At 41.7% G+C, this 12,478-nt stretch overlaps 3 protein-coding genes across 16 annotated transcripts in view; 1 reads left to right on the forward strand and 2 right to left on the reverse strand.

Annotated features, from left to right (window-relative positions):
* cfap77 (cilia and flagella associated protein 77) overlaps positions 1–1,420 on the reverse strand; it is a 97,753-nt gene extending 96,333 nt beyond the window's left edge. Inside the window, exons 1-2 of one of the 4 annotated variants that reach the window (XM_084690410.1) lie at positions 1,220–1,420; positions 215–296 (exon numbers count right to left, since the gene is read on the reverse strand). In XM_084690410.1, coding sequence (XP_084546536.1) covers positions 215–277 — 63 coding nt within the window. In that variant the 5' untranslated portion in view covers positions 278–296; positions 1,220–1,420. Of the gene's footprint in view, positions 1–214; positions 554–1,219 lie in introns of those variants that run through there. The other 3 variants (XM_084690411.1, XM_084690412.1, XM_084690409.1) reach the window with 3 other exon arrangements.
* Positions 1,421–3,859: 2,439 nt separating this feature from the next.
* On the forward strand, positions 3,860–5,635 carry LOC146232673 (uncharacterized). Its single transcript, XM_084690103.1, has 3 exons — positions 3,860–4,437; positions 4,835–5,436; positions 5,603–5,635. Exons 1-2 carry the CDS (start codon positions 4,373–4,375, stop codon positions 5,379–5,381), a joined length of 612 nt encoding a protein of 203 aa, XP_084546229.1. The 5' UTR covers positions 3,860–4,372; the 3' UTR covers positions 5,382–5,436; positions 5,603–5,635.
* Positions 5,636–5,720: 85 nt separating this feature from the next.
* rabl6b (RAB, member RAS oncogene family-like 6b) overlaps positions 5,721–12,478 on the reverse strand; it is a 28,463-nt gene continuing 21,705 nt past the window's right edge. For all 11 annotated transcript variants that reach the window (XM_084690090.1, XM_084690094.1, XM_084690091.1 and 8 more), the window contains 5 exons: positions 8,904–9,104; positions 8,532–8,808; positions 8,231–8,417; positions 7,963–8,018; positions 5,721–7,873 (listed from right to left, as the gene is read on the reverse strand). In XM_084690090.1, coding sequence (XP_084546216.1) covers positions 7,682–7,873; positions 7,963–8,018; positions 8,231–8,417; positions 8,532–8,808; positions 8,904–9,104 — 913 coding nt within the window. In that variant the 3' untranslated portion in view covers positions 5,721–7,681. The remainder of the gene's footprint in view (positions 7,874–7,962; positions 8,019–8,230; positions 8,418–8,531; positions 8,809–8,903; positions 9,105–12,478) is intronic.

Here is a 12,478-nt window from a genome sequence, read left to right on the forward strand (position 1 = left end):
TTTTTCTTTTGGCATCCAATTGGGCTTTTTGACTAGGGTCAAATTTAAGTTAAAAAAACGGACCAATCTGCAACCGACGCAAGCACACCTCACAATTTACCCAGAAATCGTACCATCTCTAGTTTGGACATAATTTTATAACTAAATAGGAGCAGTATAATTGTCAACATCTACTCCGCAGTTAGCCTAACACTACTGCACATTTATTTCTTACCTTGGTTAACAGTGGGTTAGCTGGTAGCATGGCGTCCCGAACCACCCCAATGTGAGCTTGCATCTCTTTTCTCAGACGTCACCTGGGTAAATAATTGTGGACAAACGAGTTACGTTCAATAATCTGGAATCAACCCAGCACACGACCAAACTGAACCAATGAGAGTTCTGGATTTTGATCATTAAAAAAGATCAGTGTTACTTAAACATCTCAGGTGAAAGCACTTCGTTTCTTAAATTTTGAGCAGTGACGTATTTGCCGTACCCACTTCACAGAACTGTGTCGCTATTTGATCTCTGGTTGTCAAGTCAACGAGACTCTAAAAAACAAAACATGTTCGGACGTATATAAAATGCAACGCCGGTGTTGTGACCAGTTGCATGAAAAGAGTCCTAGACTGGGTTGCACCAACATGGATTAAATTAATACTGGTTTAGAGTTAATCTAGGGTTAGTAAATCTACGTTTAAACTGGTTTATAACTAATCAGAGATGTGTTGTACATGTTAATTTTAACCCTGGATTAGTTAACCTAGTTTAAACAAGGTTTGTGAATGTGTAAAACATTAGGTGCATTCGACATGGACTGACTTCATGCAGCGCTGCAGCCGGCTGCAGGCGGCTGACTTGAAACAGTGAATTGACCGTTCCCCAGGGCCACGCCCCCTTAGTTACTGTTGCTACGTCCGACATCATTCCTGGAACTGTCAACCCAAAAGCCATGGCGAGTACGGCCATAAGCGCTATCAGAGTCTGTTTAAGGACAGCCTTGCCACTCTCCATGAAGCCCCATTGTACCGAATTGTGCTGAGTAAATCGTTGTTGCCCATAACACGCTAGCATTCGGCTAACGAATGGTGATTGGTTAGTGAAGGACTGACTACGACCAGAGATCCCGCTTGATGGCATCCGAAGCTGAACCAGAATGTCTGAGCATTAGCAACATTAGCAAACATTAGCAAGCCAAAACTCTTTCTAGCATGTGTATTGACAGGGAGAGCCTAACCTGTCAGCTGTGCTGTCGATGCCTCGAGAGAAAAGCAAAAGTGGAAGTAACCAGAGCTTGTCGTCAAGCAGTCCCTTACAAAAAAGAAGCATATTAAAGTATAGCCTACTATGCGGTCAGAGATACAGTAGGGTTGCATTATGCATTTGAAGGTTATATTGTCAAACTGAAGAACGAAAAACGACGTGAAATAATGAAGATAGTGTGGCTCATTGGCTAGTCAATTCCCATGATGCAAGGCGGTAAATAGTGTTAACATTTGCTGATAAGTTTGCTCGAAATACAAATGTAACTTCATGAATTTCGTTTTTTAAATGTGTCTGCTTAGAATGTAGTGTTTTTTGCGTGGTAATTAACATTGTTGTGTTGGTTTACCATTGTAACCATGAGTTAAATGACTGTTACATTTCATAAGAACAGCTGGATTCCCAAATTGATATTAATACACGTGAAAGGTGAATAGTTTACTTTGAAAAGGAGCTGCAGTGAAATAGTGCGAGGGATCCGTGCTCGTCAAGTGAATAACGATTTGAAACGTAGGAGGGGCGTTAAACACATTAATACTTTTAGAAATAATAGTACAATTACAGAAATAACTTAACTTCATGACATATTTACACTAAATGAAAATGCACTTGAAAATATAGCAAAGTATGCTTTAAAGTTTTTTAGGAAGTGAACTTCATGAACTGAAAGTGCACTACACAGGTTACTTTAGTATATTCTCAAGTATACTTTGAAGTACTTGAGGAAGGATACTTGATGAACTGAAAGTGCAGTACACAGTCTACTTTGCAGTATTCAAAAGTAAACCTTGAAATACACTTGTGTACTTTAAAGTGTACTAAAAAAAGTGGGCCAATTCAGTTTACTTGGTACAAAAAAAGTATATAAATCAGTACACTACTAGTATACTTAAAGTAACATGATAATAGTATACTTTTTATACTAAGGCACCATCCTCTCCCAGGACCTCAAGTGGGAACTGAACACCAGCTCCGTCACCAAAAAAGCACAACAGAGGATGTACTTCCTATGGCAGCTGAAGAAATTCAACCTGCCAAAGACAATGTTGGTGCACTTCTACACAGCCATCATTATGTCCATCCTCACTTCTTCTATCACCATCTGGTACGCTGCTGCCACTGCCAAGGACAAGAGTAGACTGAAGCGTATCATCCGCACTGCTGAGAAGGTGATCGGCTGCAATCTGCCTTCCCTTGAGGATCTGCACACCTCGAGGTCCCTGAAGCAAGCGAAGAAGATTGTGGCCGACCCCTCCCACCCTGGACACTCCCTGTTTCAGCTACTCCCCTCCGGCAGAAGGCTGCGGTCCATTTAGACCAAAACCTCACGCCACAAGAACAGTTACTTCCCATCTCCTGTTGGCCACTTTAATAAGGCCAAGGACTCACACTGACTTTAAATCAGCAGCTGCACTATGACACCCTGCACATTGCAATTTGCAGTATTGTATCGTTCTCTTGCACTATCAGTTTTTTTTAGGTTAGATTGTAAATTATGAATACTTATATATTATTTTTTATTCCCCTTATTATTTGCTAGACTCCCCTTAGTATTAGCTAGACTTTGCTCCTTTTGTATAGTTAGTCCACATATTTAAGTTTCATTATTCCGTCTGGATGACCGAGCACTACCTCCAGCTGAACCTAGCCAAAACTGAACTTCTCATCATCCCGGCTAAACCCTCCATCTCCCACGATCTGTCAATTACCCTGGGATCTGTGACTGTGACCCCTTCATCCTTTGCCAGGAACCTTGGGGTTACCATGGATGACGAGTTATCCCTCACGGCCCACATTGCGGCAGTCTCCCGGTCTTGTGGATTCACCCTCTACAACATCCGGAAGATCAGGAGATACCTGTCTGAGCACTCCACCCAGCTGCTAGTCCAAGCACTGGTCCTCTCCAAGTTGGACTACTGCAACTCGCTGCTCGCTGGTCTCCCAGCATGTGCAACCCGCCCTCTTCAGAGGATTCAGAATGCAGCGGCCCGCTTTGTCTACAATCTACCCAGACGCTCCCGTGTTACCCCGCTCCTCATCTCAACGCCCGTATCAGATTCAAGACCCTGGTACTGACCTTCCGAGCATTGAATGGGACTGCATTCGACTACATCAAGTCTCTCCTGCAGCCTTACACCCCCACCCGTCACCTACGGTCTTCTTCAGACAACCGCCTGGTGGTTCCACCGCTGAAGACCGCCCGGTCTCAACACAAGCTCTTCTCCTGCCTGGCTCCCCAGTGGTGGAACAAGCTCCCCACCTACATCAGGGAAACTGACTGTCTCCCCACCTTCAATAAAAGCCTCAAAATCCACTTGTTCCAGGAGTACAACGACACTTAGGAATGCTTGCTTGATTGGACCTGATGTTAGTTTCCTCCAGGATCACAATGACTCTTATTGAGAGACTTGTTGCTCTTGTTGGTTAGTTATAACAAAGTTAACTCTTGAACTCTTGTACTCGCTTTGAAATATTTTACTGTTGATTGTTCTTCTACAGGTACAGTCTTGCACTTTTTGGGGTTCATGTTGTTTCAATTTGTAACTTGTATAACTGCATGCTCTTATGGGTCTTCCCTTTGGCACTTGTTTAGTTTGTCCCATTGTATGCTTCATGTTCTGGCTGCTTGCAGTGTTTGGGACAACCTCGTTGTTATGATCAGTGACCTATGCTCTTTTGTAAAGCTCTCTCTTGGAAGTCGCTTTGGATAAAAGCGGAATGGATAAATGTAAATGTAGGTACCTAGCGAAAAGTATCCTCAACTTTCCTAGACTTTTAGCTACATGCTGAGGGCTTCAAGTTTTTCCCATCTAGTGATATTTTCAAGCATTTAGCCTACTCAAGAACCCCCTTTGAAACAAGTTACTGTAACAACGTTGTCACCGGCAGTATTTTAGATGGAATCGCGATTCAAACAGTACTATCTGCTAATTGAAAATATGCCCCCCAAAATGTAAATAAGTTTGACATTAATTTAGGGGGAAATGGCTAATTCAAAAGCAGACATCCCAACCTGCAGAGACTCATTTCCGGGAGGCTATAGTTAAGTGCAAGTTCTTGCTGTCCTGCACTCTTACATTCAGAGCCTTTCTTCCTCTTCCTTATTTGTCACTAGCCTGACATCAACATGACATTTCCAGTGATCGAAACAGTGTTTGTATCTATTTCAGTACTGTTTTGGATGGCAAGTGAGTACACCAATAGTTTTAATGTTACAGATGTGTTCTTAAGACTATACAATAGTCTTCCATGCTAAATGTGAGATAATGCTGTGCATATCTTTTTGATCAACTTACTTCTTGTATGCAGTTAATATTAGTTTAACTTCCATCACCATGATATACTGTAATTTATGTGTATAATTACATATCCACAAAAAGTAAAGTACATGTAGAGCAGTTGATAGTATAATCTTTCTAAAACTGAAGGCTCTTTATATCTGCTATTATGTTGAGACATTTACCTCAAAACAGGAAGCTGTGTCAAACCGCTCATTCTAACAGCTCACCCACAGTGGAGATGAAATGAATTGTAAACCTCTTCAAGAGCTTATTTTGAGGATCAGAGCATAATTCTCTTCCACAGGAAGATGTGACAGTCTGCTGCAGAGACTGACTTGTCCTATTAATCTGGAGCATAAGGGCCTTCCTAAGGTTTGGTGCAAGCAGAGCTCAGAGACGTGTTGTACAGGAGTCGCATTTCACAGAGAGGCGCAGTGGCTGGATGGTGGCCGGCTGGAGGTGCTACAGGATTCCGGCGCCTTTACTGTGCATGTCCATGACCTGGTCCATGGAAGTGGATTGTACTGGTGTGGTGTGCTTGGCATGAATCAGACCATTATCAAGCTGGCTGAAGGATACTTCCGTAGCTGTAAGTCAAATCACATGGGTTGTTCAAGATGTATTCCCTTTGACCATAGCACATTATACAGTATGCCAATATACCTCAATATGTCGCTATTCCCAGCATGTTGTCCGTGGCATATTCTGCGCGGGATTTTTCTACCTCTGCTTCCTATTGTTGTCGTCATCTTTCACTTGTACTTAAACAGTAAGTTACTATTCCTCAGTGGTCTTTGTTGTGGCACTGTTATTATTACTGTTATTATAATGCGGAATACTACCAAAAGATTATAAATGTGACAAATCTTCAGTTTGTTTTTTTCTCCCTCCAGTACAATGCAAAAGCATGGTAAAGTATTCCATTAAAACATTTTACTCAAAAGTCACGTGTTTTAAGACTCATGAGATGACCAACAAATATTTTTAATTTATTGTTCTCAACCTCTACATCAACACTGTCACTGAGACAATTCAAGAGAACTTGCCCTAATTCTGCTTTCCCTTTTCTTCATTAGGGTCAACACTCAGACATTGTTATTGGAACAAACCAGTTTGGGAACAAACTGTAATGAAAATTCACAAAAAAAAGATTTTGATAAGCCATTACAAAAAATAAAAGCATCAGTGAAGAAATAATTTTCTTGCTTTTATTGGACCAACCAAACACAATCTTACTTAAATAAAGTATGAAGAATGAAATATGTAATTGGAAATATGTAATTCTATTGTTTGCATTCATTTCTTACTGTACATTATAAGTCTCATGCTTTACATGGGAAGTGCAGACAGATCATACAGTGTTTAAGATCAATGCATAGTTTCCTGAAAACATCCAATTATACAATCTCATATAAAAAAATTCTGAGTGTAATGTCCAAAGCAGATTCATGAACTTGCTGCTTTGGACATTACACTCAGAATAGTTTTTATGTAGTATTGATGATTAAATAAATTCTGTTTGTTCCTGAATATGAATATGCATTTTGACCTGTTCATGTTTAAGCAGACAGCTTAAACAAAGTAAATTCAAGGGTATCATTTACAACAGAGTAGTGTGGTAGTCCTTGTCTTTGTTCAACATATAGTGGTAAATAAGCTTTTACTAGACGCAATGCATCAAGTTAACTTGAAGTAGCTAGTTAGCGTACATAAGTAATCTCTGGAAATCTGGAGGAAATGAGAGGCATAACATTCCATAACAATCACATCGGATCACAAAACACATCTGTGTGGGAAAGATAACCACGCTGTAAGCCAACACATCAACCCCTTATCTACAAGTCCAATGAACAACTTGGAACTGGAATTTTTTGGGTGAGTGTGACAGTCTAGGAATGCTGTAACTATATACTACATCTTGCCAGTTTGACTTAACATACTTGCTGGAAAATAGGACCGTTTAGTCTAGTGGTTCCCAACCCTGGTCCTCGGGACCCCCTGTCCTGCATGTTTTAGATGTTTCCCTGCTCCAACACACCTGATTCAAATGAATGGTCGTTAAAAGGCTTCTGCAGAGCTGGATAACGACCCATTCATTTGAATCAGATGTGTTGGAGCAGGGAAACATCTAAACCGTGCAGTACAGGGGGTCCCTGAGGACCAGGGTTGGGAACCACTGTCCATGCTTAGAAGAGGCTATTTCAACAAAGGTGCAGTAGTAGTAGTGTTAGCGACAAGTCAGAGGAAGGAAGTTCAATGTGTGTTATGGAATATAGACTAAAACTAAATGTAAGAGAAAACAATTTTTCACTGTCAGTGCCTTGATGTTACCTTGTTGACCCCTAGCATGATTTGAAAGCAGTACTGGCATGACCTCAGGACCTTCAAAACATCCATGTCATCCACTTTTAAATACAACTGTCCAGCTTAATGCACATGATACAGTCTATCCATTTGACATTGAAAAAGATGACTGGCGCAAGCTTTCTTTTACAAGTGACTTATTTTAAGGCACCTGATGTAAAATATTAAGCGGAAAAAAGTTCAACAGTAGTCAAAGTTCCTGTAAATAGTGCATTGCAGGATTTTTTGTCTTTGCACAAAATTACAATAAGGATCATTTATGTTCAGTCAATACAACCTTGCTAAATAAAGCTGTACAACTTATGCCAATCCCCAAATAAGATATCTGTAGGCCAAACACAAGAAGACAATCTTAACTCAGAAATACACACATCTGCAGTCACTCTTAATAGCTATGCTATGCAATCCCTACAGTCATTCTTCAAAAGAGCACACTTTCCAGAAAACATTACAACAAACATACAACAAAAGCGACTTCCTACCAATCCAATTTGCAGTGGTCTACATTCAAAGCATACTGGATTATAACAGAAGATAAATGGTGGGCAACTATACGTACAGAAAAAGAAAGGGAAACAAATTTCATATACTCCACCCCCCCATCACAAAAGATAACAACTGCAACATACAGGCACCACAGTCTAATGGAGCTTGCCAGACTATAGGGAACCTTGTGTATGACTGGTGGATTCTGTTTGTGCAAAACTTATATGGTTTAATTAACAGAACCAAACGGTTCCACCTGGGCCCAACAGTTCCTCACAGCCCAGTTTGAAACGGGACAGTGGAGTTTAGAGTTCTTCGTAATCTCCGCCCTCTCGGTTCGCTGACCCCTCCCCTCCTCCCAAAAAGTCCTCCAAGTTATCCACCGTAGTTCTCTTAGGCCGGGATTTCTTCTTCTTCTCTTTCTCGTCTCCTGCTTCGGTCTCTTCCTTCTCTTTTTTTTTATGTTTATGCTTCTTCTTGCTGCTCTTGTCCTCCTCCTGAAGAAAATGAAGGATGATTTGATGTGACGAATGTCCAAACGGACTTACAAAGGTGTATCTCTGCTCTGAGTACTATTCATCATTACCTCTTTGCTTTTCTTCTTTTTCTTCTTTTCTTTTGAGGAGTTTTTTCCTTCTTTCTCTGCAAAGCAAATACACATACATTTAATGAACACAGTCATGGTAACCTCTGTAGCCTGCTTTCTGAAAACTTACAAAAACTTTGAGAGACCAGGGCAACATATTTCACAAAACAGCTGACAAAAACTTTGAGAGACCAGGGCAACATTGTCACAAAACAGTTTACTGACAGGGTTTGGTTTTGAATGGTTCGTAAGGGCATGCAGAACTTGCCTTCCTGCTCCTCGCAGCTCTTCTTGGCTCGCGTAGGCTCTTCCTGAATGCCCAGGCCGAACAGGTCTGAGTCGTTCTTCTGTTTGAAGGACAACACCGCCAGATTCGGAGGCTCTGGAACCTTGAGAGATGCCCTGTCATCGTCTGATAGGTCAGACAGCAGTACATCTCTTACTGGAAACAAATCCTGACGGGAGGGAGGGGGACAGGGGCAACGGTTAATTGGAGAAACAAAAAAACATTGTAATCGAAAATTGGAAGAAACTGACCACTTGTCTAAAATCAGAAAAGGGGTCAAAACCTTCTCAATCTTAGGGGTGTCAGAGCACTCAGAATCAAAGTCAGGGTCATCCAGGACAAAGGAGAGCATCTGCTTGGCTATCGGGGACTCTGGGTCGGTGTCGGAATCATCCGCCTGTGCAGCTCCTTCCTGTTTTGTCCTTATGGGTCGGTCGGAGGGCTGCGTAAGGGTCAGTGGCGCTACTTTCTGGTGGACAGGAGTCACATGGAGCTGGGAGGGAGGGCTCAGCTCTAGGGCATCCACCACCATCTGAGGTGTGTCTGACTGAACCATGGACCTAAAAGGATGGTGAAAACATTGTCTTATGGGAATCAACATGATCCAGTCTTACTACACCCATTCAAAGTCAGGCAGTTTTGAAGAAGTGCTTACACAATCAGTTTGGCATCGCTATCCAAGTCTTCGTCCTGTGTAACAGCAGGAGCAGGCTCAGCCTCCCCTTCGTCACTGGAGAGAGTGAGGTTATTCCTGGGCTTGAGGGGGTTAGGCTGGGGGAGAGGGGGCTCCTTGTCATCCAGGTCCAGCTCATCCTGGTCACACGCAACCATGGGGTTCCCTCTGTCCTCTCCATCACTACAACATATAGGGTTGAAAGACAAATCAGTGTTGGATCGAATAGTAGACAATCATCAGCAAGCCAGCCAAAAACCTATCATTCAGGTTTACACTCCTGATTAGTGTTGTCACAATACCAAAATTTGGACTTCGATAATGATACCAAGTGTAGTATAGTGGAACTCGATACTGAAATTATTATTATTTATTTTTTTCAATTGGAACTTCTTACAATTTGTATTGAAATATAAATAATAAATAAAATGGATCCCCAGGTGGTAGACCCCGGGTCCTCCTGTGCGCCATGTTAAGAGTAGGGAGGGAGTCAAGTGGCTGAGTGGTTAGAGAATTGGGATAGTAATCTAAAGGTTGCCAGTTCAATTCCCGGCTGTGCAAAATGACGTTGTGTACTTGGGCAAGGCACTTCACCCTACTTGCCTCGGGGGGAATGTCCCTGTACTTACTGTAAGTCGCTCTGGATAAGAACGTCTGCTACATGACTAAATGTCAATGTAAGAGACAGTTGTAAAGATTAAACCTGTTATACAAAATGATAACAAAATGAAAGAAACTACTTTTTGAGGTGGGCTTCTCAGGAGTAAATCCTAGTGCGTAACTGAGATGAATAGCCTAAAATAATGACAACGACTAGCCAGCGTATCATTTGGCAATAGTTTATTTGTGCCTGAAACAGAACACAGTTGTTAAAAACGACACACATACAATAACATTAATAACAATGAAACAGTGGCGTTTTTACATTAGGGGCAGGTGGAGCACTGCCCCACCAGATCCAGATGACGCTGTTGTACAGAAAGCTCAATACATTCGTACTTCGCAGCAAAATATATATATTTTTGTTATGCAAAGTAGCGTGAATATGTGTGTGAAAACGTGACTCCCAAGCATTATAGTCTTTTTTTGGAGTAATTTAATTTGTGTTTTTCTGTCTGTCTGCTTGCTCTGTGAAATGCTGCTCTCTGCTGTCTCTCCCTTTCCGGTTACCATAGAAACACCAATCAGCATGGCCACACAGGCCAAAGTTAACATTGAGCGGTGGGGCACTTTCAAATGTTCCCCACGTAATCTGCCTAGCAACTAGATTGAACATACAGTAACTAAACATACAGTCAGATCAATGCCAGTTACGGGTTAGTTAGCAATCGCTAGATTTTGACAACTTTGGAAGAGGTTTTTAAGTAATATGAATAACGTGGATTATTAATTGAGGGTGGAATTTAGCACATTGCCCCTGGAAGAAAAATTTGAAATAAAAAGTTTGGCGCCCCAGACCAGACGACGTGACCCTGCAACAGCCTGGTGAGAAAGCGAATCAAACTTTCGAGATGGAGTGGTTTGAAAGAAAAACATGGCTAACTGCGAGCACAACAAAAAGAGCACTGTTCTGTTTTCCATGCCTTCTTTTTGGAAATATAACTAATGCGGACTCAGTTTGGACAACTGATGGATATAAAGACCTGAAGCATCTGGCAGAAAGAACGGTGAAACATGAGAGTAATAAATGTCATATCAACTGCGCCATGAAATTGGGATTATTGGGAAAGGTCAACTTCATGGCACCGCTGGATAGTGCTTATCAGCGGAACATTTTAGAGCACAACAAGCAGGCGGAGGAGATTCGATATGTACTGGGGAGGCTGATATCGTGTCTAAAGCTATGTGGGAAGTGTGAACTGGGTCTGCGTGGTCACGACGAGTCAGCCGATTCAGTAAACCCAGGCATTTTTAGGTGCATTTTTTAAACGTTTCTGCTGGAGTTCTTTGCTAAAGTTATGCCAGAAGTGGATGTTTTGTATGGCATTCTACAGAAAAGAGAGATCGACGCATGTGGGGTGAATCGTGGAGTGGAGAATTTCAAAGTGCACGTGAAAGAAATCAGAGAGAGAGCAGATGGGATTGGTAACCAAGCGAGTGAGGAGCCGGGCACAGTAAAGCGCAGGAAAACAAATACGCCTGCCGTGATGGAGGCCTGTGATACCATGATTATGCAAGTGGAGGACCAGTTCTCCAAAAGTGAGCATCTTATTACCACAATACTGGTGGACTGCACACTGTTCCCAAAGTTTGTGAAGTCATTCTTGGAGTCCCAACTCGCCTGTGCTATCAAGCTCTGGCCCACAGCTCTTATGAACGAGGGGAATCTGCAAACTGAGCTGGCTCTTTTATACGGACACACTGAGCTGCACACAGGAAAATCAGCACTGTTGCTGTTCCAGGCCATTTGGGAAAACAACCTACAAGAGGCCTTGTCTGAAACCTGCACTCTGCTCAGCATCATCATCACAACCCCCATGACGTCTGCGGAGTCTGAGAGGAACTTTTCAACGTTGAAAAGGCTGACAAGGAACACAATGGGACAGAAGAGACTGAAAGAATGCTTTCTATTGAAAACCCATTCATTAATGGACTGCTGGATTTTAACAGCAAAGTGATTGAGAGGTTTGCTCAAGCAAACAACCGCGCCACCTTCCTTTTTAAGTGATCGGCATTGGTGAGACCAAACTTTTTTTTTTTTTTTTTGGAGCTGAAGTACATCGTCTTTTTTACAAAGTTTTGTTTAATATATTAAGCAAGTTATTTAAACTGTGTCTGTCTAATCTTTTTACTTTGTTGCAATCATTTTACTTTAATGCTGTATTATAGTGCCTACTATGTTGGCACTCTGAGATTCTTTGGAATGAAGAGTGCGTTAAAAATATGATGCAATATTATTATTATTATTATTAAAGGCAACATCTTTGTGTCGTGCTGAGCGCTTAAGAATGTGAAATGTATTTGAAAAAGGATTTCTGCTCCCTGCTGACACACAAAATGCAGCCCATATTATATCTGACTGGTCTATATAGGCCTACTGTAATAATAATCAGCTACCCCTATTTTTGTGACGGTGACATGACGTCATACAAAATTGCCCCACCAGAAATTTCTGGCTAAAATCGCCACTGCAATAAAATAAAATATAAACGACAGTCTGGACAAGAAAAGGCTCCTGAAGAACAAGGCATTGTCGGTTCTAATTGGGATACTTTACTGTAAATTACAGTAGGCTATTTTATCGGTGTGAGCAATGTGAGAAATACAAGGTGTTGTGTGAGAGCGTGTGAATTGGTTGAAATGTGTGAGTGAGACTTGAGAGCCGAGACGGAGCGAACACACTGTTTTCTACCAATGTTAAACACTTAACACGCGTAGAAACTCGTTCTTTCCGTCTAAGAGTGGTTAAGTGAATGAATATATTCAGAAATACTTACCAATAGCCAGAAAGGGAATTTTAGCCACTACATTAAGTAGAAAACTGTCGCAGAGGGCGCCAAGATCATCGGGAGCCAAGGAAGGATGTGCTGCGCTGGACACAAGTTGACGAAGGAAGA

Source organism: Hypomesus nipponensis, chromosome 24 (assembly GCF_054491055.1).
Source record: "Hypomesus nipponensis isolate SF chromosome 24, ASM5449105v1, whole genome shotgun sequence".
Taxonomy (NCBI): Eukaryota; Metazoa; Chordata; class Actinopteri; order Osmeriformes; family Osmeridae; genus Hypomesus; species Hypomesus nipponensis.

What these genes read in the sequence shown, in the direction of transcription:
- LOC146232673 (XM_084690103.1), top strand. Translation starts at nt 4,373, where the DNA reads ATGACATTTCCAGTGATCGAAACAGTGTTTGTATCTATTTCAGTACTG. An exon ending in CTGTTTTGGATGGCAAGTGA is followed by an intron (nt 4,438 to 4,834) that starts GTACACCAATAG and finishes TTCCACAGGAAG; the next exon opens with ATGTGACAGTCTGCTGCAGA.